The 21,486-nt window shown below is 46.1% G+C and overlaps 1 protein-coding gene across 2 annotated transcripts in view; it reads right to left on the bottom strand.

Moving 5' to 3' along the window:
• gtf3c2 (general transcription factor IIIC, polypeptide 2, beta) overlaps positions 1-21,486 on the bottom strand; it is a 151,784-nt gene that overhangs the window by 98,277 nt on the left and 32,021 nt on the right. For both annotated transcript variants that reach the window (XR_011940701.1, XM_072499005.1), the window contains exons 6-8: positions 11,452-11,550; positions 7,974-8,201; positions 6,659-6,770 (exon numbers count right to left, since the gene is read on the bottom strand). Coding sequence is in view for 1 of the 2 variants with exons in the window: in XM_072499005.1 (XP_072355106.1) it covers positions 6,659-6,770; positions 7,974-8,201; positions 11,452-11,550 (439 nt within the window). In the remaining variant the exon portion in view is untranslated. The remainder of the gene's footprint in view (positions 1-6,658; positions 6,771-7,973; positions 8,202-11,451; positions 11,551-21,486) is intronic.

The raw sequence follows: 21,486 nt of genomic DNA, 5'->3' as shown, positions 1-21,486 counted from the left end.
TCTTAAAAGAGATGGTTCTGAGCATATATGTGGGGATTACAAACTTACCATTAATCAGGCTTCCGAGCTGGATGCTTATCCGTTGCTGAGGGAGGAAGATCTGTTTTCAACTCTGGTAGGAGGCAAGATGTTCTCCAAATTTGACATGAGTCAAGCCTATCAACAGTTCCTGTTAGAGGAGGACTCAAAGCAGTATGTCAAAATCAACACCCACAAGGGTTTGTTCAAATATCATCTGGTTTTTGGGGTGTCTTCCAGTCTGGCGATTTTTCAAAGGACAATGGACATCTGTTGCAGGGGATTCTCTGTGTGGCAGTTCACTGATATCCTGATCACAGGGAAAACTGAGGAGGAGCACATCAACAACCTGGAGCAAGCGGTAAAGAGATCTTCAGACGCACAGAGTGTGGAATGTCCGGGTCATAGAATCACAGTGCGGGTCTGTCCCGTGGAGGAAAACGTTCGAGCTATCAAGGAAGCTCCAAATCCGAAGAATGTGTTGGAGCTCAGATCATTTCTGAGTTTAGTGAATGACTGCAGGATGTTTCTGCCAGACTGTTCACAGGTGTTGATGGTACTGTATCTGTTGCTCCACAAAGAGACCAAATGGAAGTGGGGGCCAGCACAAGAGAAAGCGTTCAGGAATATGAAAGCACTGCTACAATCAGCTAATCTGCTGGTGCACTTTGATCAGGACAGAGAGTTAATTCTGTCACATGGCGTCTCACCTTACGGCATTGGGGCAGCACTGACTCATCTGATGGAGGACGGATCAGAAAAGCCGATTGGATTTGCATCACGTACGCTGACAACAGCTGAGAAGGAATATTTGCAGCTAGACAAGGAAGGTCTAGCCATAGTTTTCGCTGTGAAATGGTTTCATCAGTAGTTTTATGGGCATTCATTCACCATATGTACAGCCCACAAGTCCTTGATGAACCTTTTTAGTGAGTTCAGATGCATTCCTCTCATTGGCTCTCACATTGTCAGCCTACCAGTACAACATTGTATACAGGTCAGGGAAGCACAATGCAAACACAGACGCGGTGAGTCACCTTCCCTTACCAGGCACATCAACCAAGACATTATTTGCTTCACAGACAATTTTCTTGCTTGAATGATTTTCAAATTCCCCTGTGAATGCCAAACAGAGGTCCTGCTTTGCCACAGGTGAGAAGATTCGTTATGCAGGGATGGCCTCCTGTTATAGATGAGGAACTAAGACCACATGCTAAAAACAAGGATAAGCGGAGTGTGTAGGATGGTTGCATTCTTTGAGGATCCAGAGTGGCCGTTTCACCCCCTGGTTGTTCACAATCATAGATGAAATTCATGAGGCTCATTCAGGTGCCTCCCAAATGAAACGTTTAGCAAGGTCATGGGCGGGATTCTCCGACCCACCGTCGGATCGGAGAATCGGCGGGGTGGGGGGGACGTGAATCCCGCCCCCACTGGCTTCCGAATTCTCCGGAGCCGGGGAATTGGCGGGGGCGTGAATCGTGGCGCGCCGGTCGGTGGCCTCTAGCAGCGCCCCCCCCCGCCCATTCTCCGGCCACGATGGGCCGAGTGGCCACCCGTTTTCGGCCGGACCCGCCGGCGTAGAGTAGGTACTTACCGGCGGGACCTGGTTGAGCGGGCGGCCTCCGGGGTCCTCGGGGGTTGTGGTGGTGGGATCTGGCCTTGGGAGGTGCCCCCACGGTGGTCTGGCCCGCGTTTGGGGCCCACCGATCCGCGGACGGGCCTGTGCCGTCGGGGCACTCTATTCCTCCGCGTCGGCTGCTGTGGTCCTCCGCCATGACCGACGCGGAGATGATGCTCATGCGCTGGGATGACGCCAGCACACGCTGGCGCTCCCGCGCATGTGCCAACTCGCGCCGGCTGGCGGAGGCCCTTCGGCGCAACTTGGCGTGGCGCCAAGCCCTTCCGCGCCGGCCGGCGGGGCGCAAACCGCTCTGTCGCTGGCCTAGCCCCTGAAGATACGGAGGATTCCGCACATTCGGGGCGGCCCGCTCCAGAGTGGTTCACCACACCCCTCGGCGCCGGGACCGCCACCCCGCCGGGTAGGGGGGAATCCCGCCCCATGTTTGGTGGCCTAAAAGGATCAGGACTTGGGCGGAAAAAAGGTGATATCTTGTTCTGCGTGTCTGCTACCAGCACCATACTATCTGTGGGAGTGGCCTGACCATCCCTAGTCTAGACTTAATGTGAACTTTGCAGGATCTTTCATAATAACAATAATTTTTATTAGTGTCACAAGTGGGCTTACATTAACACTGCAATGAAGTTACTGTGAAAATCCCCTTGTCGCCACATTCTGGCGCCTGTTCGGGTCACAGAGGGAGAATTCAGAATGTCCAGTTCAACTAACAGCACGTCTTTCGGGACCTGTGGGTGGAAACCGCAGCTTACCGGATTCCCTGGTTTCTGATAACGGGACAACAGTTCCGAGTGATTTGCTCCAAGAGTTTATGAAAAAAAAAACTTCATGTGCATACTATTCTTTTTCATCCAGCATCAAATGGTTTAGCAGAGCAAGCTGTTCAGACACTGAAAGAAGAACTGAAGGTGGTACTTTGGGAACTAAGCTCTCATGGTTCTTGTTTCAGTATTGTATCATGCCGCAAACAACAACAGGACTTTCACTGGCTGAAATTTGATGGGTAGGAAGCCAAAGTCTCACCTGTGGTAAGAGCCAGATTTCAAAGGGAGAGTGGGAAGGAGACAGGAGATGCAGAAATAGAGACATGACTACTAGGCGAAGGCGAGGAATTTCTATCCGGATGTATCCATGTTAGGAATTTCAGCAGTAACCAACGATGGCAACCTGCAGTTATTCTGAACCAAAGTGGTCCAGTATCGCTAGTGGTGAAGCTGACGAATAGAAGGGTAATCTGCAGACACCAAGATCACATTCGTCTATGCCACGACTCGGAGACAGTTACGTTTTCGGATCACATGGCAGAAGGAAATGTTGCTGTGGAAATTTGACAGGAAGTGGTTCCTGTTTCTCAGGGGCATCCAAGGGAAGCTACTCTGGGAGAGGTTGATGGACTTCCTCTCACTAGCAACCAACCTACCTCTGTTGCCTGAAGTCTAGCTCAACTGAAGCAAGACTCACCGGTCTCTACTGAGCCACTAGTGGTTCTACGCAACGCAGTCACAAAGTTCCTGAAAGACTGACATTTAGTTGCGACATATTTGATGTTATGTTTGTTGTTGTCTCTCCTCAAGGGGAATTTAAATTTAAGGAGGGAAAAGTGTTATAAAGTGTTTTAATAGTGTTCTAAGAAGCATCTTCATATTTGTGTATGGATGTCTACAACAAAAGGGTGCATGCACATGATGTCACTGGGAGCCTTAGCTTGTGCGGGTTTTCAGTTTAGCCACGAGGAGCTTGTGTATCGTTGCATTTAGCTGCTGCTGGTGTCTGAAGCCAAACTGTATTATTACCTCAATGTTTTCAGAAGTAAAGACGATTTAACTTTTACAATGTGTTGGACTACCTTTCTCGTGGTCAAGTTACCACATTGCCATTTATCTTATTGCAGTTTGTAAAAATATGCTGAGCCAAAATTGTCAGCCAAACCTTCCTTTATTATAAGAGTGACTGTTCTTTAAAAGTATCGCTGGCTGGGAGAGACTGAATGCAAGTTCTTTGTTAGATCGATTTTTGATGTACAAGGGAGTCAAAGGTTATAGGAGACAGACAGGAAAGTGGAGTTAAGGCCACTAGCAGATTAGCTGTGAAATTATTGAATGGCAGAGCAGGCTCGTTAGGTCAAATGGCCTAATTCTCATGATCTTGCTTTCTTTTTATCAAGCTCAATTTTCATCAATCATGTTTATTGGTTTCTTACAAATGCTGACTTTGAACTCCTGCTTGCGCCAGATCTTCATACGTTTCTGCAGAGTTTTGTAAAAGGTGGAACCTCTATTTGTCCCTTGAAAGGCAAATGTTGTCAGAGACAGTCCAGTAGTTAACTTCTTCCAATATTGGATGTCTCGCCACCCCCGGCTCAGTTAGAACCCAGCATAAAAATGGAAACAGGTACATTGATGAAGATGAGGTATCTCCACTAGGGTCAAGAGGGCTCTCCATGGGATTTTGCAGAGCAAGGAATCCCTTCCTCACCACCAAGGAAGACAGATATTGGTCTTTCCAGCTCCATTTGTCACGTGTGTCCCAGAGACTACACACAGACACCCAACCTGATTGGAGCAAATGCTAAACTTCCTACTTTAAAGGAAGTCCTGTCCCTTTGAAGTAGCTGCTATTCAAACTTTGATGAGAACACCCCATAGATGACATGAATATTAATCCAAATGTGTTATGGCTAGGCAGTGACAATGCAAATACATTCATGAACATTTCCTATAAAATTGTTCTACTGCTGAGTCATAGGAGAATGACAACATGCTTGTACCCGTGCCACCCATTCCATCAGTGACCTTGCCAGTGCCACACAGCAGCTGGACCAGACTGTCCAAATCCATAGGCTGGCCCTCAAAGTCAGCCATCATAGCCATTTTAAATGGCCTCAATTAAGTCCAGCAGCTGTAGCCACTGGAGTAACACATCATAGAAGCCCCATGGTACTTAAATGAACACATTTAACCATGTTAAGTGGGCATCACGGTAGCATTGTGGATAGCACAATTGCTTCACAGCTCCAGGGTCCCAGGTTCGATTCCGTCCTGGGTCACTGTCTGTGCGGAGTCTGCACATCCTCCCAGTGTGTGCGTGGGTTTCCTCCGGGTGCTCCGGTTTCCTCCCACAGTCCAAAGATGTGCAGGTTAGGTGGATTGGCTATGATAAATTGCCCTTAGTGTCCAAAATTGTCCTTAGTGTTGGGTGGGTTTACTGGGTTATAGGGATAGGGTGGAGGTGTTGACCTTGGGTAGGGTGCTCTTTCCAAGAGCCGGTGCAGACTCGATGGGCTGAATGGCCTCCTTCTGCACTGTAAATTCTATGATAATCTATGATAATGTCTTCACAAGTGTTTTCAAATTCAGCAATTTAACTATTGTACCAATGTGAATAGAGTTGTTCTGATTTAATGTTGGGCGTACCTGTGGCCAAATGAGGCAAGACCCATGAAGCTGAACTATGGTAACTGTGAGGACAATAATTAGAAGAAGAGTGGGACTATTGATGCATTGGGGACAGGAGGGATGGTTCAGGTGAAGCATTCTCAAAGGATTTTGGCATCTACGGCTATTGTTAACTAATGCCCCTGCTCTTTCTCTACCACTTCTTGTAGCCTTTTTAGCAATAAGAGCTAAAAATATGCCGCATACATCAGGAAATATGCTCAGGGGTGTACTGCAGAGCTCCCCCGAGTGGGTCAGGCAGAAAAAACATTGTTTGAGCATGCTAAGGGACTGCTCAATAATATTTGTTTTATTGAGGTATGCTCTGCATCTATGCTTAGGGTTCCCGGCAGGAATCACGGCTAAAGTCTAGAGAGGATATTCCATATTGCTAAGCATCCATCTGTGTTCCTACAGCCGGGTTGAAATAAAAGGGGTCACGGAGAAGTGTGACAAGATGAAATGAAACACGTCAGTTGCCAGAAAACCAGGCTCAGACGTGCATGTTGCACTATTTGTGATTGCAAACGTACTTCATTTCCAGGAGTGGCATCCCGTTCTATTGGAAAAAGACCACTCTGATGAGTAGCATAGAGGCAATGGTGTTGCAGTCTGGGACCTTGGACTTGGGTAAAGCCAGCAATGTGGGCAAAACACATTCTCATCCTGCGTCACTCTTTCCATAGGAAATGCATGTGATCCTCCCATCATAGACAGCCTCCGTCACCTCCCTGAGGCAGCAATACACAAGAAATTGCCTGCTGCTACCTGACACCAACCCAGTATAAAAGGCAAGGACCACAGATAGAGATGCCCAAGTCCTAACGTGACACTCCAGCAGCTGACATAGCTTGGTCAATCTCCCATAGATCTCAGACATTGTCCCGCAGTGAAGCTGAGGCATGAGAAGTTCTCCCTAAAGACTCACTGAAAGGATTGCCTCTTGCACAGTGCCCACCTCCTCCCTCTTCTTCGGTGTTCCAGTCCTCTTCACTGCTCCCTCTCCAATCCCAACTGTAGCCGTACCAGATCACTCATGACTGGAATAAACCATTTGCAAAGCAGACAAAGATGGTCCAGCTCCAGCACAAACTTCACTTGTGGAATGCAGCAAATGGTCCATACGTTAATCAGCACACTAAGAGGACAAATCAGTATGGAGTTAATATGTCTTTTGCTGAGCACTCCCACAGAGCCCTTGCGGGATGTTAGTGCCATAATTTGTTGGGTGGGTTTATTGTGTAGCAAGTAAGGCATAGAGGGGGACCAAGTTTATAAAAGTGTCCTACAAGTAGTGTAAAACTCTTCATTAAATATTACAATGATCTCTGGGGGGGGTTCGGATTGGATGTCCACTACAGGGATATATATTTGAGTAAAATGTTTTAACATATGCATTTATTTGGGATACTAGGAATTTTCCCAGAAAAACAGTTCAAATTCATCAAGGTACCACAAACAATCTTTACGCTAATTCCACATTCTCATAGAACAAAACAAATATGTCAAATTTCCTGATTAGTTAAAAAAAAAATGTAAACAAATATTAACAAAGCAGGCAAATTACCTTTCTAGTGGTTTCTGGCAGTTCCCATGCACCACTGGGGCACCACTTCATATCCCAGATGCAACCATAATCTGTGGCAATACCGTAAGCGAAAGCAGCATTCATTTGAGGGCTATATAAAACAAGAAATTAAAATATACTTTATTTTTCCACATAATACACAACATAAGCTCTGTTCCTTGTACAAGCTTAGGTACACTGCAAAACAAAAGAAACAGAACAAAGACAGGGCAGAATTTAATTTTCTCCCCTGGGGCCTTATCCCAGCATGCTGATATTCAAATAGTGGTGGCTGGTGCCATGACATGTGGGAAACCCACCAGAGCTTTATGCCTGCAGAAAGGTTGGAGTGGGTCTCCTCTACTAGCAGCCCATGTCCAATGGAGAGACTTGTGGATCAAGGGCTGCCAATGGGCAAAGACCCAAGCACACACTTAAAACTAACTACCAACACCCCCCCCCCCAAACCCCCCACTCCCCAACTCATCACTGTTGTTTCCCTGACTAGCCCTGATGAGCCTGCTTTATCGACCGGAATAGCCTTGGAAGGGTTGCGCTCCAGCCAGGAACTCCACCTCGAGCATTTCAGCCCATATTTGATCAGCCATTGGGAAAACTAAAACCATTTCTTTTTTTCCCTATGCTAAAATCCTTCCCGATGTCATTGATTCAACATACCCCCTTACTCAGCTATTTGCTCAGGCTGAATCAGGTAAAATCTTCTCATCGTGTTTGACACAGAGCTTAGTTCCTACACTCCAAAATGTACCCATCAAGGCCATTTAATTCCACTTCCACAATAGCGATGTCCCCCTATTTCACCACTGCTGAAGTCTTTTAGCTGTGCTTCTATCCCCTAAATTTCTCCGATGACAAAAGCTTTATGTCACCTCTCATAGCTCTCATACAATTGGTTGACAGTTTTTCTTTTTCTCAATCCTTTCCTGTTGAATTCTGTGAAAATAATAATCTTGGACTCTCCAATGCAATCCTTATACCTTCTTTGTTTCTTTCCTGCTGTTGCCAAGCTTGTATTTTCTTTCTAAATATCCAACATTAATAGAATTCTGAAGGACTGAGATTCCGCAATTTAAAAAAATTATATTGATTTATTCATTACTTTTATAAATCACGTAGCCAATGACAGGAAATTCACCTATACGTATGAGAGAAACTTGAAGTCTCTTTTTTACTATGCTAAGCTAATATTCATGATTGGATGCTTCTGGTTATTTTTTTCCACAGCAAAGCAAACCATTTTTTGTGTTTTGCTTCCAACAAGAACCCATGAATGTTTTTACTTCTTCTCACTCACCACTGCTCCTGTTGGAGGTCTCCCAATTGCCATATCTGAAGTAATGTTGGCTCTGCATGCTGGTCCATCAATTTATGCCTGTCATCCATTCCTTTGTTGCAGTAAATAGCTGCATACTGACAGGCAGCTGAGCCCTCTGGGGTCGGGCACCATTCTAGACACCACACAGGACCACCTACAAAAAAGTTTACATCCCAGCGATCTTTGTGAGCAGGCAGTGACTGGAATCTGCCAAATAAAAAAATATCAGAAACACATTCAATAAAATTAGGGTTCATTATTTGCTCTTCCCATGCATATTTGTTAAACATAAAGCATATTCTTTCCGATAGACTGCATGTGACCAAACATGCAACAGGATGTATAAAGCAGCACTTTGTTCATTTTATTGGAATTGAGTTTCATTCGACAACTTCCACTTGTATAGCATTTTAACATAGAAAAAACATTTCAACAAGTAGAATCAGACATTTGCCTCCTTTGGTTTGTACTTACACTTTTTAAATTGAACATATAAATGATGTTGGGAGGGAAGCCAGCCAAGGCATCTTGAAATTATTTATTTGTTAAAGATCTGCAATATTAAAACGGAGGTGATGGCAACATCACTGGACTGGTAATATAATGGGTGGTTAGCACTGCTGCCTCACAGCGCCAGGGACCTGGATCAATTCCAGCCTCGGGTGACTGTGTGGTGTTTGCACTTTCCCCCCGTGCCTGCATGAGTTTTCACCGGGTGCTCCATTTCCTCCCACAGTCCAAAGATATGCAAGTTAGGTGGGGTTTTGAGGTTACGGGCTTAGGACAGGGAAGTGGGCCTAGGCAGGGTCACTTTCAGAGCATGGGTTGTAATTGAAAATTGGAAAGATGTGTCATTTGAAACACGGAAGTCTGGCAATATCTGGTGTGAGAGAAACATGAGAGCATACAGGGAAAGATCCCACAAAGGGTTAACAGCAGCTGCAAAGAGCAGGATTGTAAAATGCAGATATCCTTGGTCAAGCAGGCTTAGCAAACACACAGAATTTTAAATGAAGCCAAAAACAATGGCTCACACCTTCATTGAAAGTAACTATCTTAGTAAGCATCTGGAAAAGCATGGATGATAGTTTCAGTTGAGCTAGGTGATAAATGCAAACCTTTGAAGTTATAACCAAGTGGATTTTTAGCATACAGCTAAAAGCAATGTTTCACACCTTCGTTGAAATTAACTATCTCAGTAAGTAGCTGGAAAGGAAAGGATGAGGTTCCGTTGAATTTGGTGACAATTCTAGGTGTGAAATTTTGCTAATACCAGGTAAATTAAAGAAAACTGGAGACTATCAGTCTACGAGAAACATAATTCAAAGCCAAAATCAAGTCAAAATTATGAGCTGAGGACACAATTGGAAAATAAAACTATAGAAATGACAGGAAGCAAACCAAAATTCACACCTCTTGAAACCAAAGCATTTTTGAATATCACAAAGGAACTTTGAACATCACAAAGGAAACAATGTAATCAGAGACCTGAGAGGTGAGGTTATGGCAAAATGAATACTTAGTTGTATTAGAATGTTTAGATCAAAGATACTTTTTACAATCAAAGTGATAAAAATTACTTTACAATAAAGTCATAAAAACTAGATAACTGTTAGAAAAATATATAAACCCGAAGAAAGAGGACAGCTAGCAACGCCAGCTCTCACAGCTCGGTACATGGGAAAGATAGGCCACAGCAACCGAGCTCATCAGCGAATACATCTAAAGAAGACCAGATTTTAAAAAGAAGATTGATTTTCAAGTTGGGCCTGAAGGTCCCTTCAACCAACCAGAAGGATCCAGAAGCAAGATCTTTTTTCTTTTCTGTAAAGACAGTGATTGCATCTTTTAAAAAGAAAAAAATATATAATAATAAAATAACTTAAAGGTTTTAACCTGAAACAGTGGTTATTAGCCTACTTTACTTACTGAGCAACTCAGGACCCAGGATATCAATGCTACTGAGGGGTAAGTAGGTAAAATTCTTCAGTGAAGGTATGGGTTATACTGGGGGATAACTTGAAAATATAGTTTGACCTGAATAGCACCCACTGAAGCCTGCATCGGAGTCGGGGAGTGAGAATCCCTGTTCACCATTTAGAATATCTACCCTTTTTTGGTACAGGGGGAATTCTAAGAATAGTGGTGAGTTTTTAACTTCAGGGTGCAGCGGATTTGCCTCCTTCTGGACTGTAAGAATTCTATGATTCTATAGTAATCCAGAGGTCCAGGCTAATGCTCTGGCGATTCAGGTTCAAATCCCTGCACGACAGCTGGTGGAGTTCAAATGCAATTAATAAGATCTGGAATTGGAAGCTCGTCTTAGTAATAGTGACCATGAAACCACTATCCACTGTCGTAAAACCCATCTGGTTCACTATTGTCTTTTCGGGAGACAAATCTGCCATCCTTACCTGGTCTGGCCTACATGTGATGCCAGATTCACAGTAATGTTGTTGACTCTTAATGGCCATCTGAAATGGCCTAGCAGGTCACTCAGTTCAAGGCAATTTGGGATGAGCAACAGATGCTGGCTTTAATATCAACTTCCACATCCCATGACAGGGGAGGCGGAATGTGTGGAGGAAAGTGCTACATCAGCTATTCCTGAATTTCTGGAGGTGTGTTGTATTAATTTTTTTTGGAGGAGTGGATGAATTTGGTCATTAACTCCATTGACTCACAAAGATCAATCTGCTACATGAAATAGCATGCCTGCAAAAAGTTATTCAAGTCAGTGTGGTTAGTGTGTGCTTATCGTCTCCTGGGAATTTCCCCAGGGATTCTCCTGATAGCTTCTGTAAATATGGTGAAAGATCAAAAGAAACACTGAAAATATATGTAAACAGAGTCTCTGGAGATCCTCTATAAAGGTTATAACAGGTGATTGGGAAAAAGTCCAAAGATATTTCCAACATATTGGGGGCGGCACGGTGGTTAGTGCTGCTGGCTCACAGCACCAGGGTCCCGGATTCAATTCCTGCCTTGGTTAGACTGGGTTTCGTCCCATAGTACAAAGATGTGCAGGTGAGGTGGGGTTACGGGGATAGGGCAGGGAATGGGCCTAGGCAGGTGCTCTTTCTGATTGTCGGTGCAGACTTGATGAGCCTAATGGCCTCCTTCTGCACTGTAGGGATCTATGATTCTGATTCTAAGAATGTCCATAGATAGTTTATGCTCTAGCTTCTGCCAATTGTTTTGTTGGGAGGCGGTAGATAGGGACAGGAGAAGAACTGGAGTAGAATAGGCATACCAGCCGCAACTGTGTACATTCCTCAGAAAACGATGATCTGTCATCAGGACCCATCAACCTGAAACAGTAACGCTGTTTCTCTTTCCGCAGATGCTTCAAGAATTGTTGAATATTTCCAGCATTGTTTTATTTCAGATTTCCAGTATTTTGTTTTTGTGTTAATGAATCAACATTGTTCATTGTCTTGATAACATTTGTTCTTACCTTCTCAGTTTCTGAATTGTGGGATTCTCTCGAAGTCCTTCCCTTTTAATTTTAAAAATTGGTGAGTTTACTTCATTGGGCAAATATTTAAGTGATTCACTAAAAGAAAAGAAATCAAATTAGGTTATAGGAATGTAGGATTTAGGAGCAGGAGTAGGCCATTTGGCACTTCGAACCTGCTCCACCATTCAATAAGATCATGGCTACTCTGGTCGTGGTCTCAATTCCACTTTCCTGCCTGCCCCTCATAACCCTTGACTTCTCTGTCTTTCAAAAAATCTATCTAACTGTGCCTTGAATAAATTCACTGACCCAGCCTACAGGGTCTCTGGGGAAGAAAACTCCACATACTAAGGACCCACCGAGACAAAAAAGTTCTCTTCGCCTTGGTCTTAAAAGGGAGACTCTTTATTCTTAAACTGTTTCCCCTAGTTCTAGACCTCCCCACAAGTCGGAATATCCTCCTGATATCTACCATCAAGTCCCCTCTGGATCTTGTATGTTTCAGTAAGATCTCCTTCCCTTCCTCTCAGCTCCAACGGGTATAGGCCCAACCTGATCAACCTTTCTTTATCGGATAAACCCATCATCTAAAGATGAATCTTCTCTATACTGCTTCTAACGTAATTATATCTTTTTTCAAATAAGAAAACCAGACTGTACACATTATTCCAGATATGGTTTCACCAATTCCCTGTACAACTGCAGTAAAATGTTCCTACTTTTACATTCCATTCCTCTTGCAATAAACACCAACATTCCATTTGCCTTCCTAATCACTTGCTGTACCTGCACACTAACCATTTGTGCTGCACCAGGAACCCCACATTCCTCTGTACCATCGAGATCTGGGGCGATATTCTCCCCCAACGGCGGGATGTCCGCCGACTGGCGCCAAAGACGGCACCAATCAGACGGGCATCGCGCCGGCCCAAAGGTGCGGAATGCTTTGGCGGCCTAGCCCCAACATTGAGGGGCTAGGCCGACGCCGGAGGGATTTCCGCCCCGCCAGCTGGCAGAAATGGCGTTTGTTGCCCCGCCAGCTGGCGCGGATATGCGGCGCATGCGCCGGAGCGTCAGCGGCCGCTGACAGTTTCCCGGCGCATGCGCGGGAGCGTCAGCGGCCGCTGACAGTTTCCCCGCGCATGCGCAGTGGGGAGAGTCTCTTCCGCCTCCGCCATGGTGGAGGCCGTAGCGGAGGCGGAAGGGAAAGAGTGCCCCCACGGCACAGGCCCGCCCGCGGATCGGTGGGCCCCGATCGCGGGCCAGGCCACCGTGGGGCACCCCCCGGGGTCAGATCGCCCCGCCCCCCCCCCCAGGACCCCGGAGCCCGCCCACGCCGCCTGGTCCCGCCGGTAAATACCAGGTTTGATTTACGTCGGCGGACAGGCAATTCCTGGGCGGGACTTCGGCCCATCCGGGCTGGAGAATCCAGCGGGGGGGTCCTGCCAACCGGCGCGGCCCGATTCCCGCCCCCGCCCAATCTCCGGTACCGGAGACTTCGGCGGGGGCGGGATTCACGGCGGCCAACGGCCATTCTCCGACCCGGCGGGGGGGGTCAGAGAATGACGCCCCTGAAATCTCTTCCCTCTTAAATAGCATATTGCTTTTCTTTCGTCCTGCCAAAGCAGACAAGTTCACATTTTCCAACATTATACTCCAATGTCAAAATGTCAAAATTTTGTCCACTTATTCAACCTGATTATATCCCTTTGCAGACTTTCTGCCTCCTTTTAACAATTTACTTTCCTATCTTTCATAGTGTCATTGGCAAATTTAACTATCATACATTCAGTCGCTTCATCCAAATCATTCATGTAGATTGTAAATAGTTGATGTCCCAGCAGTGATCCCTGTGGCAGTTCACTAGTGACAACTTGCCAATTTAAAAAAGATCAACCTATCCCTACTACTGCTTCTTGTTAGCTAATCATTCCTTTATCCATGCTAATGTGCTCCTCATATACCATGTTCTCTTATCTTATGTAGTAACCGCATCAAATGCCTTTTGGAAATCCAAATACACATCTACAGATTCCCCTTCATCCACCTAGTGTGTTACCTTCTCAAAGTACTCTAATGATTCAGTTAAACATGAGTTCCCTTTCACAAAACCATGTTGACTTTGCTTGACCACATTATGCCTTCCTGTTAAAATCTCCTAATTAATGGATTCTAGCAATTTCCCTATGACAGGTGTTAGGAAACCTGGCCTGTAGCTTCCTCGTTACTTCAATGCAAATATCACATTAACTGTTTTCTGATCTATTGGGATCTTTCCAGAGCCTAAGGAGTTTTGGAAGATTATTACCTATGCATCTACCACCTCTGCAAATTTTTTTTTTTTTTTAAGATCCCAGGATGCAGGCCATCTGGTCCTGGGTACTTGTCAGCCTTAGTCTAATAGTTTCCCCAGCACCTTTTCCCTAGTTGGCACTAAAGTGACATACTTGCCAGAAGGGGCCAGTCAGTGAAAGGATAAAGCCATTATTGGTAGAGCAGGGAAGACCAACGGAAAATATAAAAACTGGTTGAATGTACAAGATAAAGGGGAGGAGGTTAGGTCCAAGGATTAGGAACATGAAGTACAAAAATGGAGAGCACAGAAACGTAGTGTCATTTCGGATAATAGGTGTGGCAGGGGACATGCCCACATGAAGAGATCAAGAACTGCTGAAAGTACATTCATAACAGGAGGGGAAGATCAAGTATTAGCAGTCCGGAACGAGATACATCTTAACAAGGTCAAGAAATATGGTTGAGACCAGGAATGCTACAACGAGCAGAAGCCCATATGATCAAAAGGTCTTAGTGGTTTCCAAAAAATTCATGATAAATTAATCAAAGATGCAAAACAGCAAGAGCTGCAAAGTTGGAAAGAATTTGGGGGTCCCAGATGGGGACAATGAGTTCTATCTCATAGATAGGTATGCACGGAAAAGGTGCTTCCTGATGGAACCTATAAGGCCAAAGCCAGGCTGGTGGCTAGAGGAAGAAACCTTGGGTGGCCAAGCCGTACGGGTAGATTCATCTACAGCAGGAAAGGTTAATTTGAAGATCTTCTTGGCTTCTTAGTTACAAATGCTTGGGAATGAAAGTCTATAGATATTAAAGCTGCTTTCTTATACGGACATCAGCTTCAAAGAGAAATTTTTCTTTGGCCACCAAAATTGGCACCAAATACAGAAACAGTTAAATAAATGTGTATATGGATTCAATGACGCCTCCAGAATTTGGTATTTTTCTCAGTGAGGTCGGTTTTGTTAAAGTTGCGCTGTCTTCAATTTAAAGCAGACCCTGTGATGGTTCGGGCATATTCATGATACATGTACATGATGTTTTTGTGTGGTACTACTAGCGAATTTGAAAATACTGTTATTAACGGGCTTAGAACAGAGATCAAGATTGGAAGTCAGGCCTCTGGTGTATTCAAATATATTGGGTTAGAAATCAGGCAGAGTACTTTGTATGTCACTCGACATCAGCAGCCTCACCTGGAGAATACATTTTTTAAGAAATATTTTTATTGAAGGCATTTTTCACATATACAAAAATACACAAGCCAAACCTCAGCAACAGGTATCACAACTAACAGTCCATCTTCCCCATCTCCACCCCCCCAATATTCCATCCTCCTGTCACCCCAAACCCACCTCCTTCTTTTGCCCCTTCCCCTCATACCCCCAAATAAAACAAAACACCACTAACTGCCCCCCTCCCCAACCACACTGATGTCTAATTAACTTTAAAGGTTCGATTCCCGGCATGCGTCACTGTCTGTGCGGGAACCGCACGTTCTCCATGTCTGCATGGGTTTCCTCCGGGTGCTCTGGTTTCCTCCCACAAGTCCCCAAAAGGCGTGCTGTACCATAATTGGACATTCTGAATTCTCCCTCTGTGACCCGAACAGGCGTCGGAATATGGCGACTAGGGGATTTTCACAGTAACTTCATTGCAGTGTTAATGTAAGCCTACTTGTGACAATAAAGATTATTATTATTAAAGTTGATAAATGGCTTCCACCTCAGGGTGAACCCCTCCTCCACTCCACGTATGGCGAACTTAACTTTTTCTAGGTGTAAACATTCTGCCAGGTTACTCACCCTTGCCTTTGGTGGCTCCGCCTACCCCCCCCCCCCAACAAAAACATTGGACATTACATCTGAAAATCCTTTCCAAAACCCCTCCATCCCCGAAAAGATCCGGCTCATCCTCGAGATGATCATGTGAGCTCTGTGCACCACCTGAAATTGGATGAGGCTTATCCTCGCACACGACGAGGAAGCATTCACCCTCCGCAGGGCTTCTCTCCACAGCCCAGACCCCAACTCCGCCCCCGACTCTTCCTCCCACATGCGTCTGACCTCATCCACAAGGTGCTCTCCCTATCCATCAGTTCTCCATATATATCCCCCACTCTCCCCTCCCTCAGACACGTCACCCTCAGACAACAGCACCGGAATGGCCGGCACCTCTTTCCTAACAAAGTCCCTCAGTCCTGAACTTGTTTCCGGAAGGCAACTAATACATCTCCTGAAGCTCCTCCAGGCATGAAAACATTCCTCCTACAAACAAGAAACTGAAGGACGCTATCCTCACCTGCCGCCACCCTCGGAACCTCGCGTCCAGCCCTGCCGGCATACATTCACCCCTATCACAGAGAACGGCAACACCCCAGCCTCCTCTCCTGCCTCCTGACATTTATCGGGAACACGTCGCTTTTTCCCATGTTCAATTTATATCCTGAGAAACAGCCAAACTGCCCCAGGATACCCAAGGTTCCATTGAAACTCCCCACCGGGTCTGAAATATACAATCGCAGGTCATCTGCATACAAAGAGACTCTGTGCTCGATCCCTCCCCACTCAGTCCCCCTCCAGCCCCTCAATGTCACAAGCCGCATTGCCAAGGGCTCTATCGCCTGAGCAAAAAGCAGCAGTGAGAGCGGGCACCCCTGCCTCGTCCCCAGGCGTAGCCCAAAGTTCTCCAAACTAATCCTGTTCACCTTCGGCGCCTTATACAACAGCCGAACCCAATCCATAAACCCCTGCTCAAACCAACTCAACACCCCCAATAAATATGCCCACTCAACCCAGTCAAACGCTTTCTCTGCGTCCATTGCCAATATCACTTCCAGTTCCTGCCCCTCCAAGGACATCATAATAATGTTGAGCAGCTTGCATATATTCGCCAACAGCTGTCGCCCCTTCACAAACCCCGTCTGGTCCCCATCACACCAATTGCAAAACCCTCCATTTGCGACGCCAACACTTACGGCAACAACCCTTCTTCAAAATAAGTGATATGGACGCCTATGACAACGTGGACTGGGGGAGGGGGCGAGTCCTCCCATGCCATCGAATCATTATACATCCCAACAAGCAGGGGCCCCACCTCCAACCCAAACCTCTTATAAAACTCGGCTGGAAACCCATCTGGACCCAATGCCTTCCCCACCTGCATCGAACCCACACAGTCCATCACCTTCCTCGGCCCAATCAGACTCACAATCCCTGCCCTTCTTCCTCCTCCACTCTTGGGAACTGCAACCCGTCCAAGAACTGCCTCATACCCTCCTCCCCGGTCGGAGGCTCCGATTCATACAGCCTTTGATAGAAGGCCTCAAAGATTCCATTCACCCCCTCTGGCTCTGGCACCATCATGCCTCTCTCTCATCCTTCACCCTTCCAATCTCTCTCACCGCCACCTGCTTCCTCAACAGATTGCCAACATCCTGCTTACTTTTTCTCCATACTCATCGACCACCCCTCTGGCCCTACGCAGCTGCTCTACTACTTTCCCCGTGGACAGCAGCCCAAACTCCATCTGGAGCCTCTGTCTCTCCTACAGCAGCGCCTCCTCCAGCACCACCAAAGATCTCCAGTCCACCCTCAGGATGTCCTCAACTAATCTCACCCTCTCCTCCCATTCTACTCTCTCACTATGTGCCCAGATCAAAATAAATTCTCTCCTTACTACCGTCCTCAATGCCTCCCACAGCATGGAGACCATGACCTCCTGGTATTATTCATCACCACACAATTTTGATTGCCACCCTCACTCTCCCACAGACCCCCTTGTCCACTAGCAATCCTACATTCAGCCTCCACTACAGCCACTGAGCCTTCCCCTGCACGACCCGCAGATCCACCCAGTGTGGCACGTGGTCAAAAACCATGATCACAAAATCCACGCCTTCCCAGTTTGAGGCATAAACATTCACCCGCTAACAGGTGTCCCCTCCAACTTCCCTCTAAGCATCACGGACCAACGATATTACCGACCTCAAAGGCCACCCTCGTTGACCAGCATTGCCAGCCCCCCCGTCTTCATATCCAACCCCGAGTGGAACACCCACCCTACCAAACTCGTTCCTCAGCCTTGTCTGATCCCCCAACTTCAGATGGGTCTCCTGAAGAAATATAACTTCCGCCTTCGAACTCCTTCAGTGGATGAAAACACGCAACTGTTTAACTGGCCCATTCAGTCCCTGCACATTCCAAATAATCAACCGGGTCAGGAGGGCTCCCTGACTCCCCCCTTCCTTGCCAGTCAGCCATATCCCCCCTTTACTTAGCTCCCCCCGGTCCATGGCCTGAACCCCTCCAGGCCCTACTCAAGATATCTGCTGCCATCCCTCCTAACCCAACTGCACCACACCAACATTTCCCATGCCAGCCTCCCCCCCCACCCCCTCTCCATAACCAAACAAAAAAACCGACCCATTCCACACAACCTCCCCCCCCCCCCGCCGCTCCCTCCTCTTGTAGACCCCCCCCCCATTTTGCTCCCGTTAACTAGCCAACCAGCTTGTTGGTGCCGCCCAGGGCCTCCATCTACCCCCCTTCCCCAAATCCGCCATTCACTCTCCACACCTCGAAACCCCAACATAAAAGACAGCCCACTCACCCTCTCCGCACCCATTCTCATTAAAATCACCGATCCACCCTCTAGTGAACCCACATTCCCCACATTTAACATCTCCACAGATAAGTATACTCACACTCCTCCCTGTCTATGGTCTCTCATAAACTCATTTGCCTCCTCCAGCGTATCAAAATAAAGCTCCCGATTCTGATGCATGACCCACAGATGAGCTCGCACCCTCCCAGGTGCACTTCTTTGTCTGCCTCACCCATTTCATCATTTTCCCCTTATTGAGAAAACGATACAGCCTTACCACTACTGCCCTCGGTGGCTCCCCCGCCTTTAGCCTTCTCCTCAGAGCCCTGTGTGCCCAATCCATCTCGAGGGGACAGTCAGAGACCCCCTCCCCCATCAGCTACTCCAGCATATTTGCCACGTATTTAGCGGCCTGCACTCTTTCGACCCCCTCAGGCATCCCCACGATCCGGAGATTCTGCCTCGAGTCTCGAGGTCCTCCACCTTCTCCCTCAACCTCTTTTGACTGTCTGCCACCAGCACCATCTCCGCCTCCAGCGAGGCCAGCTGGCCTTCGTGCTCCCACATCAATGATTTCACCTTCTGGAGTGCCAGGCCCTGTGCCTCCAGCCTCTGCCTCTGCCTCACTCTCACGATAGCCACCCTAAGCTGCTCCACCACCTCCAGGTTCCCTGAGGCCGCCTTCCTCTGCTGCTGATACTTGTTCAAAAAGTTCACAAACTGTTCTGTAGACCACTGGACAGGCAATGATGCCCCAGCACCTGCCGCCATCTTTTTCTGTGTCACACCTCAACTATTCTTGTGGCCAAGCTGCTGCCTCATCTTTGTCACTCTCCCCATCTGATAAGCCATAAACCGGCCCCACCAGAGGAGTATTGCAATCCTTCAGTGCTTATATACCATTATATACCAGCAAACACCCCTCAAATTGGGTGGGGAAGGACCAGAAAATCCAGCCTCAAGCAGGAGCCCCCAAACGTGCCACCACTCACCTCACTCCATGGTCGCTACCGGAAGTCCTTACTTAGAGAAAATTGATCCCAGGGCAATTATTCGTGGTAGGGCCTTACGAAAGAATAGGATGTGGAAAAAGAGGAATTCGGAAGTTTAATTGGGCAGCTGAATTGGTCAGCTAGACAAACAAGCCTGGATGCCAGTTTTGATATTTTTGAACTAAGTACAAAAATGAACGATTTCAAAGTTGAAGAAATTGTTTGAGCAAACAAAACATTGGCAAACTTAAAATTGGATAATTGTGTTTGGACATTCCCATCTTTAGATGATATTAGACAACCGAAACGGATGGTTTATCGTGACTCATCGTTCGGTAATCTCTGTGGTGGCTTTTTGAGTGCGGGAGGATTTATAATTTTCTCCTGGGGAGAAAGGTAAATGTTGCCATTTGCCATGGAAACTAAAAAGATACGATGAGTGGTAAAATGACATTGGCAGCAGAGCCACTTGCCCTAGTGGAGGCAGTAGATGAGGCATTTTTTATATCCAGGATACTGACTGAAATTTTGAATGGAACAGGGCATTCCGGAACAGTACTGTCACATAGGCAATAAGTCCATTTGAGAGAATGTCCACCAAAAAAAAACTTCGATGAAAAGAGACAACAAATTGACATAGCGAGCCTAAAACTGATGCTAGAGAACAGGGAGATTGACGAGACCAAGTTACCAATTATCTGACTGAAGCAAACAGGGGCTAGTTCGAAGGAGTTATTAAAACGGGGCATCTTAGGGCAGTACGGTGGCGCAGTGATTAGCACTGCTGCCTCACGGCGCCGAGGTCCCAGGTTCGATCCCGGCTCTGGGTCACTGTCCGTGTGGAGTTTGCAAATTCTCCCCGTGTTTGAGTGGGTTTCGCCCCCACAACCCAAAGATGTGCAGGGTAGGTGGACTGGCCACGCTAAATTGCCCCTTAATTGGAAAAATGAATTGGGTACTCTAAATTTATAAAGAAAAGAAAAGAACGGGGCATCTATTCCCTGAAGGAAGAGAATGAGAGGATAGGTATTTAAAAAATAATAAAAGGGTAATAGTGTGCATTTATTGTAGAAAAGAAAAAAATAAACACTTGTGTTCTGGTAATTTACGTTAAACTTAAAGATATTTTTCTTTAAAAGGAGGAATCTGTTAGGAAAGGGCGAATGTTCCCCGGTGTTTAAGTTAGAATTGGAGCTTTAATTGTTGAATATTGTTTGAGAGACTGCACGTACAGGTGACACTGTGGAATTGGAGGAGGCATGATTGTAGAACGCAATAAAATTGAACTTGAAGAAGTCCAGACTTGCTTGAGAGTTCTTATTACATACAAAGATGCTATCGGACCTTAACATCTATTTTAACAACCTAAACTTGAGTATATGGGCACAATTTCAAGATTTGCAAATGACACAAAATCTGGAAGTATTATGAACTGTAAGGAGGATACTGATAGACATCAAGAGGACATAGACCGACTGATGGAATGAGTGGACATTTGTCAGATAAAATTAAATGCAAGGAAGTGTGAAGCAATACATTTTGGTAGGAGTATTGAGAGAAGCAATGTAAAATAAAGGGTACAATTCTAAAGATATAAAAGAGCAGAGCCTGCGCCTTTATGTGCACAAATTGTTGAAAGTGGCATGGCAGGATGAGAAAGTGATTCAAAAGGCACATCCTGGACTTTATAAATAGAGGCACAGAATACAAAATTAAGGAAGATATTAGGAATGTTTATAAAACACTAGATCACATCTGCAGCACGGTATCCAGTTCTGCCCCACTTTAGAAAGGATGTGAAGATTTTAGAGAGTGCAGAAAAATGCTAGGAGTTTCAAAGATGAGGGAGTTCAGATACATATTATTGTGATTCTTAGAGAAAGTAAAGTGTAGATTTGATAAAAATGTGTTCAAAATCATGAGAAGTTTACACAGAATGGAGAAACCAAAGGCAGCGTGAGCAATTAAAAAGAAAATTTCCAATTAAGGGACAATTTAGCATGGCCTGCCCTACACATGTTTGGGTTGCGGGTGTCAGACCCATGCAGAACAGGGAGAATGTGAAAAATTTAAGCGATTTGTTTTTAGTACAACAAGTGGTTAGGATCTGGAATGCACTGCCTTGGAGTATGGCAGAGAC

This window comes from Scyliorhinus torazame, chromosome 4, assembly GCF_047496885.1.
Source record: "Scyliorhinus torazame isolate Kashiwa2021f chromosome 4, sScyTor2.1, whole genome shotgun sequence".
NCBI classification, from domain to species: domain Eukaryota; kingdom Metazoa; phylum Chordata; class Chondrichthyes; order Carcharhiniformes; family Scyliorhinidae; genus Scyliorhinus; species Scyliorhinus torazame.
The sequence above is the reverse complement of the archived record's forward strand: the minus strand, read 5'-3'. Positions and strand labels throughout refer to the sequence as shown.